General features: G+C 39.0%; 1 protein-coding gene and 1 pseudogene across 25 annotated transcripts; one reads left to right on the top strand and one right to left on the bottom strand.

The window, feature by feature from the left end:
• Positions 1 to 1,944: 1,944 nt before the first annotated feature.
• Positions 1,945 to 22,305, top strand: LOC148426815 (uncharacterized). Of its 24 annotated transcripts, none has more exons than XM_088438517.1 (12): positions 8,002 to 8,063; positions 14,484 to 15,579; positions 15,706 to 15,830; positions 15,943 to 16,013; positions 16,113 to 17,326; positions 17,607 to 17,704; positions 17,932 to 18,048; positions 18,615 to 19,248; positions 19,354 to 19,418; positions 20,257 to 20,348; positions 20,865 to 21,598; positions 21,679 to 21,731. In XM_088438517.1, exons 5-7 carry the CDS (start codon positions 16,959 to 16,961, stop codon positions 18,000 to 18,002), a joined length of 537 nt encoding a protein of 178 aa, XP_088294643.1. In that variant the 5' UTR covers positions 8,002 to 8,063; positions 14,484 to 15,579; positions 15,706 to 15,830; positions 15,943 to 16,013; positions 16,113 to 16,958; the 3' UTR covers positions 18,003 to 18,048; positions 18,615 to 19,248; positions 19,354 to 19,418; positions 20,257 to 20,348; positions 20,865 to 21,598; positions 21,679 to 21,731. The 24 variants fall into 24 exon arrangements, 21 of the variants coding, with proteins under 21 accessions (XP_088294524.1, XP_088294541.1, XP_088294643.1 ...); XM_088438507.1 differs by having other exon boundaries at positions 15,706 to 15,884; positions 15,963 to 16,013; XM_088438459.1 differs by lacking the exon at positions 17,932 to 18,048 and having other exon boundaries at positions 15,706 to 15,884; positions 16,113 to 16,504; positions 16,724 to 16,825; positions 17,120 to 17,704.
• LOC148426816 (uncharacterized) lies at positions 4,236 to 6,893 on the bottom strand (annotated as a pseudogene). The gene is made up of 6 exons (XR_015864902.1): positions 6,682 to 6,893; positions 6,502 to 6,607; positions 6,279 to 6,295; positions 5,827 to 5,967; positions 5,468 to 5,720; positions 4,236 to 5,366 (listed from the first exon to the last, which is right to left on the bottom strand). The product of XR_015864902.1 is annotated as an uncharacterized LOC148426816 (transcript).
• Positions 22,306 to 23,461: the final 1,156 nt, after the last annotated feature.

Raw genomic sequence — 23,461 nt, 5'->3', positions numbered from 1 at the left:
ATTTGAAACCGCACTATGTGGTTTCATATAGGTGAGACTTTTTTTTTTTAAATAAACAAACGACGACGATACATGTAGACGACAGGGCGTGGTTGTTATTCCCTTATTTCCTCTCATTATCACGTAAGAAATCATCTCTTTTCCCAAATACATTGTCTTTACATCATTATCAGAAATAACTTTCGTCAGTTGCCATAATGTATGCTTTCAATCAACATTAATTAAATAGACATTCACAATTTATTTGTGTCATACCACATATATTGTATCAATATTTGCTGACCAAAATTACTCCGTTTGGAGCTTTTGTTCTTTTGCCTCTTTTGCCTTGTCAATAAAGTAATGACTATCAGCTGTCACTCAAGCTCATTAACATGTCACACACACATATGTCATGGATGTCGAAACTGTCAAGCGACACTGGACATGACGTCTCCATTTTTATTTTTCAATTATTTATTGCTGAAACAAAGCAGTGAATCATCCTGCTTCCTCATATGACTCGTTTTTATTTGCGTGCATTTTTGTGTTGCTTTTATGATGGCACGACCAAAAGAGAGCATGAAGACGACATGGAAACTGTTAGGAGCATAATGCAGTTGCATGTCAGGCGGGTGTGGTGACAAAAGAAATAACGATAAAACGATACTATGGAGGACCAAAAGTGCCAAAATTCAATAAATAAATGTACCATTCAAACATTAAATATAAGTGTCATTAAATAATTTAATGTGTCATTAATTAATTAAAAGTGACATTAATTAAATAAATGTTTAAATAATTAATTTAAACGTTTCATTGAATTAATAAAACATTTATTTCATTATGACACATTTCATTCTTTAATGACACATTTATTTAATTACTGACACAATTATTTAATTAAGATAGATAGATAGATAGATAGATAGATAGATAGATAGATAGATAGATAGATAGATAGATAGATAGATAGATAGATACTTTATTCATCCCCGTAGGGAAATTCACATTTCCAGCAGTATCCTCAAGTCGAGATATAAAATATGAGAAATAAAATACACAAGATACACATAAGTCCAGTACAGAAGTATACTTAAGGTGCTTGTTAACAGTGTAAACAGAATAGTGTGAATCGTTGGAGTCTAGTGCAAGTATAATTAAGGTGCTTGTATAAAGTGAATAGTGCAGTGCAGAGTATGAGGTTTAGAGTTTAATGTGAGCTTTTACTGCCCCGGGTGGAGTTTAAGAGCCTCATGGCATGGGGGAGGAATGATCTCCTCAGCCTGTCCGTGGAGCAGGACAGTGACAGCAATCTGTCACTGAAGCAGCTCCTCTGTCTGTGGATGATGCTGTGTAGTGGATGTGTTGGATTGTCCATGATTGATAGCAGCTTGTTTAGCGCTCGTCGCTCAGCCACAGTTGTCAGACTTAATTAATGACATTTATTTAATCAATGCCACATTTAATTATTTAATGACACATTTATTTAATTAATGACACATTTAATTATTTAATGACACTTATATTTAATGATACGCTGTTGCTAGGTTTCATCCTTTGCTTATCTGTCAAGCTCGCTCGTCAAAGTTTAATGGGCGGGTCCTAACACCTGATTGGTTACCCGCTCTTCAAGCCAAAACAAATTAATTTCAGAGAAGATTGACTTAGAGGATGAATGTACTCCAATACGTTGGATGGCACGATAACATTTACATTTATTTGAATGGTCAGACCAAACGACTAAACCCATGGTTGTCTGTCTCAAGGAATATCAAGAAAAATCCTATTGATAATAATAATAATAATAATAATAATAATAATAATAATAATAATAATAATAATAATAATAATAATGATAATAATAATAATAATAATAATAACAACAACAACATTTGTTCAGCTGAGCGCTTGTTATACCGATTCTTTGCCGGGGTTATTTTCTACATCAATATCATCGTCATCTTACGCCCGGTAGGAGGCGGAAAATGCTCCTAGATTGGTAGTCATCCCTAATTATAATTAGTCGACGGCGAACAAGAAAAAGTTCAAGACCGAATACATCATGTGCACGTGCTTGTCCCATTGTTTTGAGAAGTGAAAAATGGCAAAACGTTGCACAGAGTTACATAGAGAGGCATCAAATTTAATCGAAGAAGCACTTCACAAAACTCAGCCTCCCATGGCGGCTCAGTTGCAGCAGCAGAGACCTGCTACTCCCTCAAGAACACCCGTCCAAGGTAAGCCAAATATCCATTATTATTTCACGTTTGAATTCGTTTTAAAAATATATATGTATTTGGTTGTTTCATTACGACTATCAATTAGGCGAGCATAACGCTCGGTAATTTTGCCGAATGCTGTTCGTTTGCTGGCAGAACCACACCAGTTTGAAAATAAAGGTGCGACATATTTCTCTGTTGCAGCCGAGGTAGCAAGACTTTTTGCGCCATATACTGTAATTCCGCTGGAGCGAATAGAGTTAAAAGGCCGAGAAGACCAGCATTTCAAATCGGCTAAACAAGTCTGACCACCAGGCAGATAAAGTTCCAGATATGACCTTGAAAGCTCACCTTCTTGCTGCCGGACTTGGGGAGCAAAAATTAACATTTTCAGGTCAGTAGTTACCATAGCGATACCAAATCCCCCCCACCCAAGAAAAAAAAAATAAACAACAAACAACAATATTGCAAATGTATTCAAAATTTCATTCAAAGTCAATCACATGATAAATTAATATCTGACTCCAGCTTAATGTCCATAACATGAATAATGTTTTTTATGTGCTCAGTTGTGAGTGGGCATGAGTAAAGTATGGTTGTCACATCTGAACTGTTTGAAGTATTTCCAAAGCTCCAAAACTGAGGAGGTTTTGAACTTTTAAAGATAGCGGGATTTACTCGCAGCAGAAACCTTGGATTGATTCCGTGTCCAAGCTCTGGATACACACTTGCCTACCTGAAAGAGCCATCAACGATGATCGGACAGGCTACAATTTACATATGTCCACTTCAGCAGGATCTACCATTCCAGCCTTACGTATATTTACAGAGACTCATGTTCAATAGTCAAAGCAATGTTTACTGTTCATTTATAATCATTATTTAAAACTATTTTGTTGTCGTTAGGAGCACTCACAACAGGCCTCTGGACCAGAAGTCCCCTGCCTCAGTTGTGAAAAGGCAGTTCCCTTTTCAGGAATGAAGGTATACAGACTGAGCTGCAATGGTTGGGTGCTTTTTACCATTCTGCAAGATTAGTATATATTATTTTTGTTCCGAAACAAATGTCTCAAGAGTGTCGAGCACACAATCAAGATAATAGGAAGATATTTTGTACATTTCAAGGACATCAACAGAGGAATCAAAAACACATCAAGAGGCAGGCCAAAGTGAAAATGACAGAGCGACAGCCTCAGTCAATGACTGTTCCAGAGAGGCCTGAAACATCAGCGGAGAGTGCAATCATACCAGGAGTGACTAACACTGAGGCACTGAACCATACGGACACAGAAGAAGGTTTATATCATCACAATAGAATTCCTCTCCAGTTGTGTGTAAAAGAGTCTCATTGAAAAATAACATATGTAGACAAATCTATACTAGCACTATAACACAACTATAGTGTATGTTAAAAATATTGTTTTTCAGAATGTTACATTCAACAAATGGTTGGGTTAAATAAAAAAGCCAACTATAAGTCAAAAAAGGACTGACCCAGTATTTAGGCCAATTTGATATAATTTTCTGAGTTGTTTTGCACAAAAGTAATTTCGAGAACTTAGTCATTCAATGATACACAAGACAGCCTCAAATGGACTTTGGTAAATGGACTTTCACTTATATAGCGCTTTTCTACCTTAGGTACTCAAAGCGCTTTACACTAACTAGTCATTTACCTACTGATGACGCAGCATCAGGAACAACCGGGGGTTCAGTGTCTTGCTCAAGGACACTTAGACATGGTCTTGATGGTCGGGGGATCGAACCCACGGCCTTTCGGCTGGGAGACGACCACTCTACCACTAAGCCATGCCGCCCCTAATCTGGGTTGTTTTAACCAAACCTGAAAATGTGATCAAATAAATATTGGAATTAGTCTTTTTTTTTCCCTTGCTCATAAGTTATTTTGAACCTATTGGTTTGAAAGCTAATTCCTTCCTTTTTTAACTTGGCATTTCATTAATTAATATGAATCATATATTTATGGATAACGAGTAGATATCTGTTTCATGTAACTTGCAAACTCACAACACGTCTCTCTGACATCTATTACTTTATTTTCATTTTTATTTATTTCTAGAATGGGAGCTTATTAAGGAACCAGCTCAAGCTACCAAGGTTTACATAGAGAGTTTGTGAAGGAAACATGCATTTGGGAAACCACTGAGAATGAAGATAGATGCAAGGGACTCTGAGGAGGACAGGGAACGAGAAATGTTTAAATGATAAAAGTTATTGAATGCACTGATCAGGAGGTTTAAGTGACACAAATTCTGTATCAGTGAAACTACACAAATACCATGCAGTTTTTGGCATCTGTTTTATTATCCATCTTTTAAACATTTTTGTATCACTCATCTGAGTGTGAAGAACACAGCATTGATGTTATCCATTCTGTGTACCAGTGACGAGAGTTCATGTATCTTCATTAAAGATACTTAAAGTTCAATTTCTGGAAGTACTGCAGCTGTCAAAAGGTAGCTTCAACCTGAAAGGACGAGGAATATGATCAATTTTGAATTTATAACCGGTGACATGAGGTATTTAGCAGTGATGGGAAAAGAAGGCTTTAAGATGCTTCATGACCCAGTTGTATTTTTTTTTTTACTCCTTCTAATGGTACTCTGTTCAACATAGGCTTTGAAACTTCCTGTTTTGAACAGACAATGGAAGCTCCAGCCTTAGTTTTTGAACTACTTATTTTATTTTACTTCCACTAGGTACATCATGCTGACATTTTTAAACCTCTTTCTTTAAGCCAACAGTGGCCATTTAGACTTCTTAAAATGACATAACCTGGGGTGCTGCTTTCTGTGTGTGATAGGCCATTCTCAAAGGTTTTGTCCCCTCTCATAATGAATTCCATATCAAAAAGGTACAACTCTTTCTTTAACCTCAGTAGGATCTGCCATCGGGCCTTGCTCTCTGTAACGTCTCCAGAGTTGTTGTGGTGATTGGTTCCTTTCAGTTCTAAGGCCATGACAGTTCCAAGCATCTTGGAAAGAGTTCAGGCTTTGCTGAATTTGTGGAAGGAAGATCCGGTGCAGTCCAAAAAGATGAACTTCGTTGTCTGGATTCAGTGTTCCCTTTGCTTCAAGTGAAGTGAAGATCTGATAGAAGAGGTCCAGGGAATGCTGATAAACGTCTCTCCATATCCTTTCAATTCTGTGCTTAGGATAAAATTGGCAATGTATCAAATTATTTCTTAGTGACATTATAAAGAAATACACTCATCTGGTGATATTGTGATCCAAATGTGTATTTACCGCTGGTTATGGACACTTCTGCCTGTGATGTGTGAATTCCTGTCAGTATCCCTGCTCCTGATCATGAACTCTGCCACATCTGCATTCTCTCCCCCTTTATCAGATCTGACTCTTGAAGGCAGCCCATACTGATTAACAGCAGCTATGAAACTTTCTTTGTAAGACTGTACAAGCTCTGTTATTGCCAGCCACAGTCAAATAGACCACTAAACGACTGAATCCATCCACCCCGCCAAGGACAACAAATCTCCACCTGTCAGGCAGTTGTGAACAGACAAAAAAAAAAGTTCATGGTAAAGCATATCGTATTCAATATTAACTAGAGAAAGATGTACAGATTACTGAATACGATCACTGACCTGATTAGTATATGGTTCCCATCTATATGCCATAAAGAATTTGGGCCTGGAACAGAATACTGTCGTCGTCTTGAAACATGCAACCTGAGCCGTCTCATTTGAATTCCCTCTGCACCGACTCTGCGTAAAGACTCTTGCAGCCTTGAGATTGACAGAAGGAAAATAAAATTGACCTCTGGGATTTCTTAAGGTATCCTTTTTTGAAGCAATGGTCAGGTTATAAGTAACAAATATACAGTCATGTGTGTAAAACAGTTTCAGTGCAGCAAAGCCAAAGCCTTCAAAATAAAAGTTATTCAACACACGACAGAAACAAATCAAGTTGCTAACTTAAATTTCAGCAGATTGCAGATAAAATCCCAGATGCATGAAATCAGCTAGGCTCCCTAATTGATTTCAAAGAAGCAATACTTTAAAACGAATTAAAACATTGCTCATATCGTTTTACTCACTTGGAACACGCACACCTCTTGCATTCAGATGGCCACGCATGAACTTGTAGCCGGAATTTGGATGTGGACTTCACTTACAATGCGGTCCAGTTCCTTGTCGTTCATCGTTGAAGAGAGATCTCTCTATCTACACAAAATACATTACCGATAATAAAGAAATATGGCACTAAACGTGGATGAGATCGCTGAATAAGTTGACAACTTGTGAATGTAGTACACTTACCTCAAACTGGCTTGCTTCATGAGTCTCCTGACTGTCCTCTTTGAGACTCCGAACGTCGCTGCAATTTGACTTGTTGATAATCCACAAAGTACGTAATTTTCCAGAACTGCAATTGGTATATCAAACGCCAAACGTCCCGATCCATTTGTGTGTCGTGCTCGGGGACCTGTGAACCTCTACTGTACTTCCTCTAAAATTGCAGTCACTCTTGGGTCAATGTCGGAAACGGAAAGTGCAGAAATAAGTCCAGCAACTTCAATAAATTCCTTCACTTTTCGTTGAATAAAATCGTTTTCTACAGGCCCTGCCTCCACATTTTCAGCAAGGTCTGAAATATCTCGACCTAACTGTCGTGAAAGATCACGAAGGTCCTCTGTCATCGCATCCGCCATGTTTCCAACCTCTTCAGGCCGAAGTAATGGATTGGACATGATTTGAGTTAACGGGCTTTGGGCCCGCCCACTAAATTGACGAGGGAGGTTGACAGATTGCCGAATGACAGATAGAGAAATAGCTGAAAACTGGCCGTGTTTCATACTTTGCTAAACTGTCAACCTCTCCCGTCAAATTTGATGGGTGGGCGGGTCCTAACATCTGATTGGTTACCCTTGCAAGACAAAGCAGGGTAACCAATCAGGTGTAGGACCCGCCCATTAAACTATGACGCGAGAGCTTGACAGATAAGTAAAGGATGAAACGTAGCAACAGCGTGTCATTAAATATAAGTGTCAATAAATAATTAAATGTGTCATTAATTAAATAAATGTGTCATTACATAATTAAATGTGTCATTAATTAAATAAATGTGTCATAAAATAATTAAATGTCATTAATGAAATAAATGTTTAATTATTTCAATGAAACGTTTAAATTATTTAAACATTTATTTAATTAATGACACTTTTAATTAATTAATGACACTTTTAATTATTTAATGACACTTATATTTAATGATTGAATGGTACATTTATTTATTGAATTTTGGCACTTTTGGTCCTCCATACGATACATCGTCCCACTTGGTGATTTTTTTTGACAAGAGAATTGTAGTTGCCGTACTCGGCCCAGTCATGGATGTCGACGCTGCTCACGCGATAGTTGAAATGACAGCTTATTTTTTCTTTCTTTTTTTTCTAAATTCTTTATTACTGATACAATGCAGTACATGGCAATAAATATTTCACGATCCTGTGGGCTACAAACCATCAGATTCAGTACAACACAACATTAAACAAATACTGTAGATTAAAAAAGCGAACTCCCTGTGTCAGTTTGTGGTAGAGGACTGTTTAGGAAGAGTGGGACATCACAGCTCTAATTTCGGACCCGCGCTCATAACATTTACGGCCCTATTGATTCACAAGTTCAAGTCTTAGTTCAATTTGCCCCTCACTACCGGCAACAAATCTAAATAATATATTGTTAAAAAATTTTTTTGCATAGCAACACTCCAAAGACGTTTCCAAAATAAACTTCGTTTCCAAGTGTCAGCGAAAGTTACCCAAGGGCTGACCTCCGTGCACTTGCTCTTCCGGTTTAGCTCTTCCCGTGGGTACCGTGAAGTAAGTAAGTCGTCTAAACTGTTGCGATATTAATATTTGTAATTGTTGTCATATTTAGTCATTATTACTTCAACTTTGTTCGCTAAGTTTTTTCGTCCTATAGTATGCCGACACGTGTGCTACGTGTGCTAATTTGATGACGCATTTGACTAGTTATGTTGCGGTAATATAATGTAGTAACCTGATTGCTTACTTAATGCAATACATCGACCGCCACCATCTTCTACTTTTATGAATAAAACGTTGTTTTCATTATCATTTATTTTAATCATTATTTCATTATTTTTCGTTACGCAATAATGAACAACAACACTAAGTTAGTGGTGTACTTAGTTGTCGTAAAAATAAATGTTGTAATTAACTTTACTTTCTCCAATTAGTGGTGTACTTAGTTGGTGTTAAAAAAAAGTAGCCTCTATGTTCTTCCATCACTTTGTTTTCACTATTTTGAGTATTATTAATTACATTATAATTTGTTCATTACGTGTTTGTTCGCTAGTATACTAATGCTACGTGTGCTGTGAAATATATTCAAATTCAGCTATCACTAAATTCCCCTAGAATTTCCCCCACTATTGTTATTATTGTTATTATCGTTATTATTATTTTCACATGCTTGCTTATCTAACGTAATTTTGCTGCCATTATCGTTATCTACAATCTTCTATTTACAGATGTAATTGTATGGCTTTAATAAATATCAGCAAGACAAAATGTAGACGTTCTTTCTCATTCATTATTAATTACTTACACATCCTTAAGTAATTTGCTGTAAAAACGATTAAACCTAATTATAAAATATTTCGTTCGGTGGAATGTACAGCACATAACTAAATGAAAAAACAGTGCAAAATTAAATGACACAACCATAATTTTATAGAAGAAGTGACGGTTGAACAAAAACTTAAGTAAAGTTGGCAAGATATTGGCAGATTCGGACTTTCGCGATCAATACCTCTCAGATAAAACGTCGTCGAAACACCAAAGTCGCCTTTATGCCTCCTTCGTAACACAGACTACCAGCTACAATGTCAAAAAAAAACATTTGTAAAATATTTAAACCGTTTCTTTCGGTGAAAAGACGCAATTGAGCTCTATGAGCAGCAGAGGCTGGGCGAGCGCGCAAGGGACAGTCTGCAAAATACTAGATGAGGAGGGGGAAAAAACAATAACGCCACAATTTGTGATTATGAATTCAACGAACAAATCAAAGACATTAACATAATCATATTGGGACAGTGCTTTTGAATAAAAAAAGCGTTTGTTTAATTTTGGATAATTTGTGTACTTAAAAATCATTAATAAACTGTATATTCATCTATAGCTCCAATATTGTTTAATATAAGGAGTCCAAAATCACTGGGCATTCATGACATTTTCATGATCGCACTAAAACACTCGTTTTTTAAATGAATTATTTTGATAAATTTTGGGGCTTTATTTTAAATGCTTGTTAATCATTTATACCCTCAAAAAGAATCAGTGGCTCCCCTTTTTGAGTTGGGGTAAACCCTCCTAAATCACTACAACCATCAATGAAGTACTCCCAATTATGCAACAACTGCTGGTTTTCTAATAAGTTCCTTTGCCTAATTTTAAGTATTTTTTAAATGCATATTGACCATAATTTACCAATATATTGATTAATAGCTCTGCTGTTGGTTGAGTTAGGGACTCCAAAATCACCACAGACAACAGTGACACCCCTCGCCTTATGCTACATTCTTTGGTTTTCAAATAAATCCATATATTTATCCATAATCATAAAAAAATCCTTAAAATTAGGCAGAGGGACTTATTTCAAAACCAGGAAATGTAGCCTAATGGGAGGGATGCCACTGATGTGTGTGGTGATTTTGTAGTCCCTAACCCAACCAACAGCCGAGCTATTGATCAATATATGTGTAATGATTGATTAATAATAATAAAATATTCTTTAAAAATAGGCAGAGGGAATTATTTGAAAACCAGAGAATGTAGCATAAGGGTAGGGATGCCACTGATGTGTGTGTTGATTTTGGAGTCTCTAACCTGACCAACAGCAGAGCTATTGATCAATATATGGGTAAATATTAATCAATAATATAAAAAAAAATCCTTAAAATCTGGCAAAGAGATTTATTTGAAAACCAGAGAATGTAGCCTAATGGGAGAGATGCCACTGATGTGTGTGGTGATTTTGGAGTCCCTAACCAAACCAAACTCAGAGCTATTGATCAATATATTGGTAAATATTGATCAGTAATCATAAAAAAATCCTTAAAATTTGGCAGAGGTTTTTTTTTTTAAACCAGCGAATGTAGCATAGGGGGAGGGATGTCACTAATGTGTTTGGTGAGTTTGGAGTCCCTAACCCAATCAACAGCAGAGCTATTGATCAATATATGGGTAAATATTGATCATTAATCATAAAAAATATCTTAAAATTAGGCAGAGGGATATATATGAAAACCAGAGGATGTAGCATAAGGGGAGGGATGTCATCGATGTGTGTGGTGATTTTGGGGTCCTTAACTCAACCAAACTCAGAGCTACTGATCAATATATTTGTAAATATTGATCAATAATAGTAAAAAAAAATCTTAAAATTAGGCAAAGAGATTAATCTGAAAACCAGGGAATGTAGCATAAGGGATGGGATACCACCGATGTGTTTGGTGATTTTGGAGTCCCTAACCCAACCAACAGCAGAGCTATTGATCAATATATGGGTAATTATTGATCAATAATCATAAAAAAAATCCTTAAAATTAGGCAGAGGGATATATTTGAAAACCAGAGAATGTAGCCTAAGGGTAAGGATGCCACTGATGTGTGTGGTGATTTTGGAGTCCCTAACCCAACCAACAGCAGAGCTATTGATCAATATATGGTTAAATATTGATCAATAATCATAAATAAAATCCTTAAAATTTGGCAGAGGGATTTATTAGAAAACCAGCGAATGTAGCATAGGGGGAGGGGTGTCACTGATGTGTGTGGTCATTTTGGAGTCCCTAACACAACCAACAGCAGAGCTATTGATCAATATATTGATACATATTGATCAATAAATTAAAAAAAATTCTTAAAAATAGGAAGAGGGCTTTATTTCAAAATCAGTAAATGTAGCCTAAGGGGAGGGATGCCACTGATGTGTGTGGTGATTTTGGAGTCCCTAACACAACCAACAGCAGAGCTATTGATCAATATATGGTTAAATATTGATCAATAATCATAAATAAAATCCTTAAAATTAGGCAGAGGGATTTATTTGAAAACCAGAGGATGTAGCATAAGGGGAGGGATGTCACTGATGTTTGGGGTGACTTTGGAGTCTTTAACCCTACCAAACTCAGAGCTATTGATCAATATATGTGTATATATTGATCAGTAATCATAAAAAAATCCTTAAAATTAGGCAGAGGGACTTATTTGAAAACCAGGCAATGTAGCGTAAGAAGAAAGATGTCACTGATGTGTGTGGTGATTTTGGAATCCCTAACCCAACCAACAGCAGAGCTATTGATCAATATATGGTTAAATATTGATCAATAATGATAAAATATTCCTTAAAATCAAGCAAAGGGATTTATTTGAAATCCAGAGGATGTAGCATAAGGGAAGGGATGTCACTGATGTGTTTGGTGATTTTGGAGTCCCTAAATCAATCAACAGCCGAGTTATTGATCAATTTATGGGTAAATATTGATCAATAATGATAAAATATTCCTTAAAATTAGGCAAAGAGATTTATTTAAAAACCAGAGAATATAGCCTAAGGGTAGGGATGCCACTGATGTGTGTGGTCATTTTGGAGTCCCTAACCCAACCAACAGCAGAGCTATTGATCAATATATTGATACATATTGATCAATAAATTAAAAAAAATTCTTAAAAATAGGAAGAGGGCTTTATTTCAAAATCAGTAAATGTAGGCTAAGGGGAGGGATGCCACTGATGTGTGTGGTGATTTTGGAGTCCCTAACACAACCAACAGCAGAGCTATTGATCAATATATGGTTAAATATTGAACAATAATCATAAATAAAATCCTTAAAATTGGGCAGAGGGATTTATTTGAAAACCAGAGGATGTAGCATAAGGGGAGGGATGTCACTGATTTGTGTGGTAATTTTGGAGTCTCTAACTCAACCAACAGCAGAGCTATTGATCAATATATTGGCAAATTATGGTCAATATGCATTTAAAAAAATTCTTAAAATTAGGCAAAGGAATTTATTAGAAAACCAGCAGTTGTTGGATAATTGGGAGTACTTCATTGATGGTGTAGTGATTTAGGAGTGTTTACCCCAACTCAAAAAGGGGAGCCACTGATTCATTTGAGGGTATAAATGATTAACAAGCATTTAAAATAAATCCCCCAAATTTATCAAAATAATTTATTTAAAAAACGAGTGTTGTAGTGTGATCATGAAAATGTCATGAATGTGCCCAGTGATTTTGGACTCCTTATATTAAACAATATTGGAGCTATAGATGGATATTCAGTTTATTAATGATTTTTAAGTACAAACATTGTCCAAAATTAAACAAACGCTTTTTTTTTATCCAAAAGCACTGTCTCAATATGATTATGTTAATGTCTTTGATGTGTTCGTTGAATTCATAATCACAAATTGTGGCGTTATTGTTTTTTCCCCCTCCTCATCTAGTATTTTGCAGACGGTCCCTTGCGCGCTCGCCCAGCCTCTGCTGCTCATAGAGATCAATTGCGTCTTTTCACCGAAAGAAACGGTTTAAATATTTTACAAATGTCTTTTTTTGACATTGTAGCTGGTAGTCCGTGTTATGAAGGAGGTATAAAGGCGACTTTGGTGTTTCGACGACGTTTTGTCTGAGAGGTATTGATCGCGAAAGTCCGAATCTGCCAATATCTTGCCAACTTTACTTAAGTTGAACAAAAATCGTCAATACCCTAACTTGTCATCGTTGTCATTGTGCCAATTCAATTGTCGTCTTAAACACATGTGATATTAGATATGCATGTTTAATTTTGTGAAAGATATTTTTTAAAAAGTCTTGCTGCCTTGAACTCAATGTCTGAAGTATTTCTGACAACTGTGAGTAGAAACGGAGAACAGCACATATCTGTCAGGCTCATCTTAACTGTCTTGTTTGTCACCGGACTTCAAATGTAATAGCCATATATGAAGAAGACAAAAGAACGTTGGTCAAATCATTCTAATAAGGCTTTTTGGGATAATGGGGTTGAGTAGCTATTAGATTATAATTTTTTTAAATGTAATTCCGGTGTGTTTCTCAAAAATATATGCATATTTTAAAAATACTCTTCATAGCACTTTTTTGCATACATGCCACTTTCAAAATCGTTTTTTTTTTAATTTTTTTTTTTTAAATGCGTCATGTAATCCCGGAGTACATATAACTGTTAGGCATCTCCTTTTTAGCAGTTGAACGCTTGACTTTGCGACAAATATTAGATATATTAGATATAAGTAGGTTCCAGTCAGTGTCTCGTTTTTTGCTCTTGAAGTCTTGTACATCATCCCCCCCCACACACACACACACACACACACACACATAAGCACACACACATATTCACACATCCATCAGCATGCTGTTTTTGGCATTAGTAGGGGTATGCGAAACATGTTACAGTGTATACATTAACAGCTAAATAAAAGACAGTAAATAAAAAGTACATTTAATTATTTCTCTGTTGGCTAATTGTTAGATTTTTGGTAAGTGGACTTTTTGGCATTGGTATGGATAACCTGAATTTCATTATTGTTAATTTTATAAATTAGTAAAATATATTTTTTGAAACTATTGGAGAAAACCTTAAATAAACTAACGTGAAAATGAACATGTTTTATTCATACCAAAAAGGTTAAAAGATGTGTATTGCATAAACGTTAAGGTCTGCTTAGAAGCTAAAATTTGTCTTTAATGTTGACGGCGATGTGATTTGTGCAATTGCAAATGCTCTCGCTAAAGTACCTGGATGTCTGTAGTTCCTGATGGCACACCATTTTTGAACTGATAGGTACAGCTCACCTTTGCATTAGATGGTGATGTCCGTTCAAGAATGCATCACTTGCTTAACATCAAATAAAACCATACAGTTACAGTACATATGAAACTGTATATAGCTAACACCAACAGATGATTTTGTGCAAAAAATCTTCATATGTGTTTTGAGGATGCATCACTTGGTTAACATCAAATAAAAGCATACAATTACAGTACATATAAAACTGTATATAACTAACACCAACAGATGATTTACTGCGACTGTCTTGTGTGGATGAACGTTTTGCCAGAGACATTAACTACTTGTTCTTTGCTCAGTTTGTGACTGAAATCCACCAGGCCACATCAAGCATAAGAATACAGCTACGTAAAGGTAAACCTTTTACCAGAGACAGTCGGCAAATAAACAATGCTATGTTGCAGGACAAACGGGAAGTTGAAAAACTGATACACAGCAAAGACGCCGTCCGCTTCATGGTCCCGTTAAGGGGCACCCCGGCCTTTTGGGAGAAATGTCTCAAGGACCTTTTTGCCATGATTCGGCAGCTAGGCACACCCACGTTCTTCTGCACATTCTCCACTGTTGAAATGCGTTGGGAAGAAGTCATCACCGCCATCAAAGCGCAAAAAGGTGAACGGGTGATTTTCGCTCACCACGACTGGGCCACAAAGTGTGAAATTCTCCGCAGCAATACGATGACAACGATGCGCATGTTTGACAAACGTGTGGAAGCTCTGTTCTCCGGCGCAACCCATTGGAAAAGTGGTCGACTACTTTTACAGATTGGAGTCTCAGCACAGAGGAAGTCTGCACATCCATTGCATCATTTGGGTTGAAGGCGCCCCCATCTTTGAGGAGGCCTCAGATCAAGAAATCTGCGATTTTGTGTCGCGCTACATTTCCGCTGAGCTGCCCAACCTGGAAAAGGAACCCAAACTGCATCAAAAAGTCACAGAGGTTCAGATGCAAAATAAGTCTCATTCAAAGACGTGCATCAAAGCACCCGGCGCGCAGTGCCGTTTTGGTTTCCTCAAGCAGCCGTGCGAGAGAACCATGATCATGAGACGTGAAGAGTGTGATGGAGAAAATCCAGAGAAGTAGAAGTGGTCGGCGCCAAACCCCAAGCTTGTTGATTTGCAAAAGTTGCTGAACGAACCGGAAACGGCCTCTCTGACTTTGCCGCAGCTACTGGCTAAGTGCGAGCTCACCAGTGATGAGTACATGGAAGGTTTGTACTCAATTGCCGCAAAGACCTCTGTCGTGCTCAAGCGAGAGCCCAAAGACTGCTGGGTGAACAACTACAATCGACACCTGCTTCTTGCTTGGGATGCAAATATGGACATTCGGTACATTCTGAACGCTTATTCCTGCATTACCTACATCTGCAGCTACATCAGCAAAGCTGAACACGGCCTGAGCCAGTACCTGAAATCGGTGATTGTGAACTCCCGCAGCGAAAATGTCAACGAGAGCGATGAAATGAAACAAATCATGCAAGTGTACTCAAAGAAAAAAGAGGTGAGTGCACAAGAGTGCGTCGCACGCGAATGTGGCCTCCATATGAAGCAAGCGTCCTGCAGTGTGGTTTTTGTACAAACCAGTGACAATGCGCTGAAAATGAGTTATCCCCTCTCTTACCTTGAGGGCCAAACGCAGGAGTCCGTTGAAGTGTGGATGACCGGCTTGCCGGAAAAGTATAAGGGCAGACCTCAAACAGAGGAATTTGAAGCGAAGTGCTTGGCTGATTTTGCCTCAACCTGCGGAATCGTGTACGGCAAGCAAGCTAAAGGCGGAAATGTTTTCCCCCTGCTGAACGACATGGGGTATGTCCAAAAAAGAACAGGTAAACACGCCGTCATCAAATACTGTAAATTTTCACAGGAAAAAAATCCATTCTCAAGCTCTATCTGCCTCATCGTGCCGACTGCCAGTTGAAGTCCAGAACCAAAGAGGTAAGAGGTTTTTGAGTTTTGCACATGAGCGCTGCAGAGGTGTTGAAAGGTTCATGCAGTCCTACATACAAGTTGTTTCAAGACCATGCCTTTGTACAGTTGCCGGCTGCTGAGCATCCAGAGGCCGTTGTGCAAATTGTCGACCGGAAGAGAAAGAACGATGAGAAGCACAGCAAAGATGTTGACAACGCCATCCGAGAGGTGGAGGAAAGCGGAATAGTCTTCAACGAGTGGTGTCAGCTAGCGCCCGAAAGAGAACTGCAAAGACTCGAGTGCATCGAGGAAATCAATGCGAGGGATGATCCCGGTGACGCAGAGATGTTGACAACGCCATCCGAGAGGTGGATGAAAGCGGAATAGTCTTCAACGAGTGGTGTCAGCTAGCGCCTGAAAGCGAACTGCAAAGACTCGAGTGCATCGAGGAAATTAATGCGAGGGATGATCCTGGTGACGCGGAGGAAAACGTACCAGACTACAATGTCAGGTCCGAGGTAACGGAAATGTCCATCGCGACGGAAGCCGCCGCATCGATCCGGCTGTTTTGCGCGACATATATCGGACCCTTAACCGAACGCAAGCGTGTGCCTTCTACCTGGTCAGAGATTGGTGCATACGACGTGTGTGTGGCTTAAAACCACGGCAGTTCTTCTATTACATCAATGGTGGCGCCGGAATGGGGAAGTCACATTTAATCAAATGTATTCACGCAGAGGCTACAAAAATACTGCGCAGACTGGCTGAGGAAGCGGACATTTCCAAACAAACGGTCATTCTTGCAGCCTTCACTGGCACCGCGGCCTTCAACATTTCAGGTATGACTTTTTACACTGCCTACTGAAACTGCCAAGAAGCCTCAAACCCCCGTATCATGGCCTGGGCAACAAACTGGACGAAGTGAGAGCGGAGCTATCGCTCGCTGAAATTCTCATCATCGACGAGACTTCCATGGTGTCGAAAGACCTCTTTGCATATGTCGACGCCCGGTTGAAGCAAATCAAAGGAATCAATTTACCATTTGGTGGCATGTCCGTTATCGCTGTCGGGGATTTCTATCAGCTACCTCCTGTGAGACAGTCCAAACCTTTAGGTGTTTACGATCCCACCAGACTGGACCACTGGCGCGACAACTTTGAAATGATCACGCTGACCGAAATCATGAGGCAGAAGGATGACGTTCCGTTCGCCAAACTACTGAACCGACTTCGCGTCAAAAAGAAGTCCCATGAGCTGTCGGAAGTGGACAGAGCTTTGCTGGCTATGACTTACACCGCTGCCCGAAGGAAGTTCTTCATGTTTTTGCCACAAACAAACAGGTAAATGAGCATAACTCTCATATGCTGAATCTGCTTCATGAGGAAATTGTGACCATCGATGCCGACAACTACAAGAAAGACCAAAGGACTGGCACAATGGCGAGACAAGCCGCCCCTGTCCAAGGGGCAAAGAACAAGTTGGCAACGAAATGTGGCAGCGGTGTAGGTATTTGGGTGAAAGAACACATTCCGGCACACAAAACAATCTACATCCAGGGTGTCACTGATATTGAATTTGTTGTGGTCAAACTTGAAGCTCCCATCAATATGTTCATTGCAGCTGTGTACCGGCCTCCGGGACAGAGTCTGCGCTCTTTTTTGCCAAAGTTGGAAAGGTTGTTGTACGCTCTGGAAGTGATGGATCATCATCGGATCTTGGTATGTGGAGATTTCAATGAAGATGCGCTCTCAGACTCATACAAGCCCAATATGGAACTGTTAGTCTCTAAGGGTTACACACAGCTCATAAATACAGGTACCACTGACAAGAACACACTGCTTGACCTCATTTTTGTCTCCCGACCTCAGTGTGCTGTTCATTCAGGTGTACTGCGAACATAATATAGCTATCACAACCCTGTCTTCTGTGTTTTACACACTGAAAGGTGAGTCATGTCCAATTAGCACATTAAGAGTTGTCCCTGTCGTGTTATGGAGCCCTAATGTTAACCTGTGATGGAATGAAATCCGGGGTGATGATGGTCACGCGTGTGTGTGAGAAGGTGAGTAGGAGGTGAGTCAAATTTTGAGACAACGAAAAAAATAATAATAATAATAAATGGAGGATGGAGTGTCAAGTCGATGGGAGGGAGTGGTGGGATTATATGTTGACATTTGATAGGATGAAATCTGCTGCGAAGACGGTTTAACGTGTGTGTAAGGTGAGTGGAAGGTGAGGAGGAGAGACAATGTACAGAGAAAGTATAAAAATCTTTGGGGAGGGAGGGTCTAGTGGAATTATTTTTGTTCACAATTTTGACAATGTAATAATCGTCAGCGTGAAATGACAGCAGAAAACAGACCAAGTAAGTCTCTATAAAATATTTTTTTGTCAACTGTAAGTGTTGTCATTTTACTCTCCTCTACTTTAAACAGGTTAGTTGTTCTGAAGAGATGGTAGATTCATCTCATAATAGAGAGCATAGATATGTGTGTACATAATCTTAATGTGCTACCATTGTAGAAAATGAAATGGTTATACTTAAATGTTGGAAAGAGCCAAGCCCATCTCGCCTTTGCAGCATGCGAATTTCTACTCGACACTATTGTATTCCCCTTTTTCTCACAGGGTAGAAGAATGGGTGCCCAAATACATACATCAAGGAGCACTGACTTGTAAACCAAGGTGGCAGCCAAGCAGGACTTCTCTTCATTCCTGTCACGAATAACCCGCGGATCCCAAATGGGAATGGACCCCAACTAGGCACGAGAGGTGAAGTTACTGAGTTTATTAACAAAAGGAGCACGCAAGGCGTGAGAAAAACACAAAAACAGTCCGAAGGCAAAGTAGCAAACCAAAGTCACAAAGTACCAACACAAAGCGAGACGAGAACGTCTGGATCTAAAGTCCACGGGGAAGAAGGGCAGCAAGGAGGACGTGAGTCCACGGGGGATGACTGCAAACAAAGTAGCAACAGAAATCGTTCACAAGCCGTAAAACATAACACGCACAAAGTACAAACCAAGAAGACTCGAGAAGGTGGGACGTGAGGTCAAGAGCGCTGGGATTCACGGGACGGCAAGCGAGCTTGACGAGGGGATAACCCGGCAAAGGCTTGTTTGTAAGTGCCGGCCAGCTTATAAAGCCCTCTGACGAGATGCGCAACAGGTGTGAGTGTCCGATGGCCCCGCCCAATGCGGAGGAAGGAGACAGTCTGCAAATCAACACAAACTAAAAAGACAAGAAACGTGACAATTCCAGTGTAAGTTACTGTGAACTACTGTATGTCAGTTAAAACCAATTGTAGGTCTGCCTATCTTTTGGAGCAGTCGTCCTCACTACCATCTATTTTGATTATATTTTGTAGATCTGGATTAAACCAAGTCTGTTTTCTGCTCTCTTCAGACTGTCTTCTTTTATTCGTAGGAAAAGGTAAGTCGCTCATCATTCAACCTGTCTTCCTTTGTAAAGCCAGTAAAATAATTTTTGGCCCGTGTATTTTATCAGGATATTTGTTCAGAGGAAATAGACGTCAATACTAGAACAGAAGCCACTTGTGTGCGTTTTTCATGTCACTTTCTGATTGCACGTGCATATGACTGGACATTACGCATGACATATGAATTTAAACGGCATGCCATTGTAGAGATATAAATGGAAAGGATATTTACATATTGTTGGGTTTGAAGTGGGCTTGATACCCCACAAATGACCCGAGGAGAGGTGTAAATAACAACACAGGAGTCAGAGATTAAGTTTTACCACTGCAGTGGGGAGAGCTCGAAAAAGAGCGTGACCATGTCAGCCTCGTTGCAAAGTCTCTCTTCCCTCTCTCTCTCCGAGCTTTCGGACTGCAGTCTTTTTATTAAAAAACTGTTACTGAGGTGTGGGGGTCTCACAATTCAACCGTCACACAACATGAGCATTGTGCACCGTGGCGGAACTTGCAGATAACTTGCGATTCAGGCCTTGACCTTGACATTGTTTTTAACACACACACACACATATGAGACAAAGAGGCGCTGTGGTGTCTGAAAAAGTAAGTTAGAATACATGAAGCAAAGCTGTTGTACTAATGAATCAGCCAGAAAAATAGCAATTAGAATACATAAAGCAAAGCTGTTGCACTATTAAATCAGTCAGTTTATCTTACACATATATTGTAAGACAAAGCCAAGTCTGTTTTACTTTTGTATATATATTTATTTATTATTTATATATGTTATATATTTGTACTCAATGGTTCTGAATTCCTTTTTTTTCCCCCCAGATTAAAATGATCGGTGCCCATAAATATACATCGTGGAGCACTGACTTGAAAACCAGGGTGGCAGACAAGCAAGGACTTCTCTTCATTCCAGTGTAAGTTGCCGTGAACTGTGTCAGTTAATGCTTTCAGTGCCATGGACAAGAATTCTACCCTTTAATAATAGTAATCACAATAATAACTAAATAATAAAGTTATAAGTATGTTCTTATGGAGAATACACTCATAATGAGAATACACTCTTGACTACTAATGCTTATCTAAAATAAGTTCTGTAAGCTCTGTTGTGATAAAATGTGACCACTAGATAACAGTGTTTTTACATATAAAACATAACTATTGTCAACTGAACATGCATTCAAAGGAATGGTAGTCAATCTTTCATGTGATATATTCATATTTTCATTTTTTTTTTACATTTACATATTTACATAGACATAGTATCCAATATTCTGTTGGCCGTGAAAGATGATTGAAAATGCAAAATACACTGGCTCTCTCGAGGTTTCCTTTTCCGATAACGCTTGGCACTAAAAGAGTTAAAACAAACTATAGGTTCGCCTCTCTTTTGCAGTTTGTCCTCACCCCCTGAATGTGTTTCTTGTTTGCAGGCCTATGTGTTCCCCATGTTGCCTGTGGCTCCACACATTGCATTCATCCAAAGAAAAGAAAATGGGTTCTTTGTTCAGGAGAAAGAGCTAGCAATCAAGCAGGAGTTGTCCTCATTCTGGTGTAAATTGCTGTGATTTATTTCAGTTAAAACTAAAAATGTGCATATCTCTATCAGCTTTTGTTGTCACCTCCTCAGTGTATTTTGTTTCTTTTTTGGAGACCGATGTTTTCCACTTGTTGCCTGTGGCTCCACATGTTGCATTCATCCAAAGAACGAGTGGAAGATCACCACCGCGTCAAAGGCTTTGATGACACATCATCAGGCTTGTCCAGTGGCAGTTCCCCTCTGGATTAAAACACGTCTGTTTTGTGCTTTCTACAGACCATTTTCTTTCTATTGGTAGGAAAAGGTAAGTAGCTCATCATAAGTAATTTTTGTCCCATCTACAGTATTTCTAACAGGTCCTTTGTTCAGGAGAAAGGAGAGAGTTGCCGTAATTTATGTCAATTACAGCTAAAAAAATGTGGATATCTTTCTCAGCTTTTGTTTTCACCCCCTTAACGGATTTGTTTCGTTATTGTAGACTGATGCTGTCCACTTGTTTCCTGTGGCTCCACATTTCATTCATCCAAACAACAGCTGGACGTTTGCCACCAAGTAGAAGATTTTGATGAGCCATTGTACTGCTTGCTCAAGGACCTGTTGTCATCTGGAACATCTCCTCTCTTCAAGGTAAACTGCTAATCATTAAGCCTATCTTTTTTCCTAAAGCCATTAAATGTTGTAAAAATATTTCCTTTCTTTTTTAACAGGCTCTTTGTTCGGGTGCACAAGCAGTTTATAGCAGAATCACAGTAACAAATATGTGAGTGTATTCATGTCACTGGATACTTGATTGGGCATGAGTGTGATATACTAATTTACTGTATTGTAGAAAATGAAAGATGATGTCAGCATCATGGAAGTTTTGTCGTGTGTTCTCCTTTTTCCCCAAGAGACAAAAAAAAAAGTAAAAATGAAGAAGAAAAAGAAAACAAGTGCCAACAACATGAAGACCACGGACAACCAAGCACCACTTCTGCCGATTCATTTGTAAATCGCCAATAGGAGTAGCCAAATTGCTATTAAGTGGTGTTTTAAATGCAGCGTTATCTTTTTACAGCTTTAGTCTTCACCACCTCCTTCATCTTTTCATCATGCGACCTTGCTGAGGAGTTTACAAGGACCATGACGCCATCCTATCCTTAGAATGCAATCTCTTTTCCTGTTCTTACGCTGTTGTCCCTGCATTGAAAAGAACAGTCCTAGTCCCCCAATCCAACCTACATGATCTGTATCCATAGATACATTTTTGCCATCATCTGTGTGCTCTGCAAAGGTTGCTCTATGAAATACCTTTTCACTCATGCATTTGTTTAAATACATTTGTATGTACCATACTCATGATTCCGTTAAATCTCTGAGATCAAACAAGCATTCTGGGAGGCACATCTACCTCAATTTGTTATTGCCTGTGTTAACTTTTACCCTCGCAAATTATATCCATCCATCTATTTGTCGGCGCATAGCCTCACGCGGACCGCTCACTTGCTGGTGTCTATGCCAGCTGTCTTCGGCAGTGGGTGAGGGACACTCTCAACTGGTTGCCAGCCAATCGCAGCCCTAGCAAATTATGGAATGAGAACAAATCAGCTCCAAAATCTAACCACTGCCGTTGATACAGACAATGTTTCATGTAACATCTTAATATTCCATAACATAAATACAATCTCTCACTCTTGACACATGAAGCTATAATGTACTGCTTCACATCACACAACTACAGTGGACCCCCGTGTTACGAACTTAATCCGTTCAGCAGCTATGCTCGTAACTCGAATTGCTCGTATGACGGGAAATCCAAACCTATGTTAATTAGTGAATGCGTGCAACGCGTGCAAAAACCTTAGATAAAAACATCATGACTTTATACACATATTAAAAAATAGTAACAATCTACTGTACAGTTAAATTAAACAAATATACAAAGGAAAAATGACATTTACCTTTGGGGCGACGTGACTTGAGCTGGGTGGAGGCGGAGGGGAGCAGAGACCAACCCGCAGAATTTATTTATTTTCTTAAATGAAAACTTTTCTCAAACGAGAACATATCACAGGCGATTTCCTTCACTTTAATCCATAATAGAAGAAGCCTCTCCATTTTGTTGTTGACCGAGGTCCGTCCCCTGGCAAGGAAAGTCTTGCCCTTAGAAGAATGCCGAGCGGTTTCGGCCATACTCACGAGCAAGGTTAACTATGCGTGCGCCTCCGTATTTTTTTATTATCTCCTGCTTCGTTTCTATTGTCATCATCCTCTTATTTCTTCCTTTACCACCACTCGCAATTTTAGAAGCCATGTCTAACAGATAAAGTTTGCAAAGTCTTCACAACACACCGACCGGCTGTGCCATCAAGCTAGATGAAGGCGTTCGGCCAATAGCACATTGGCATTTCTCTGATTGACGTGACGCTGGCCAATAGCATATCCGCATCTCCGTGACTGAGACCAGGACTGTGACCTTAATCGACCAATAGCATATCAGCATCTCCGTGA

The sequence above is a fragment of the Hippichthys cyanospilos genome, chromosome 2, assembly GCF_059441005.1.
Source record: "Hippichthys cyanospilos isolate Australia breed blue-spotted pipefish chromosome 2, RoL_Hcya_1.0, whole genome shotgun sequence".
NCBI classification, from domain to species: domain Eukaryota; kingdom Metazoa; phylum Chordata; class Actinopteri; order Syngnathiformes; family Syngnathidae; genus Hippichthys; species Hippichthys cyanospilos.
The sequence above is the reverse complement of the archived record's forward strand: the minus strand, read 5'-3'. Positions and strand labels throughout refer to the sequence as shown.

Bases quoted from the DNA above. Each gene is read 5' to 3' on its own strand.
- LOC148426815 (XM_088438398.1), top strand. From the start codon at position 15,283: ATGGAAGGTTTGTACTCAATTGCCGCAAAGACCTCTGTCGTGCTCAAG. The intron at 15,580-15,705 runs GTGAGTGCACAA...TCTTACCTTGAG, and splicing joins TGTACTCAAAGAAAAAAGAG to GGCCAAACGCAGGAGTCCGT. The intron at 15,885-15,942 runs GTATGTCCAAAA...AAATTTTCACAG, and splicing joins CCCCTGCTGAACGACATGGG to GAAAAAAATCCATTCTCAAG.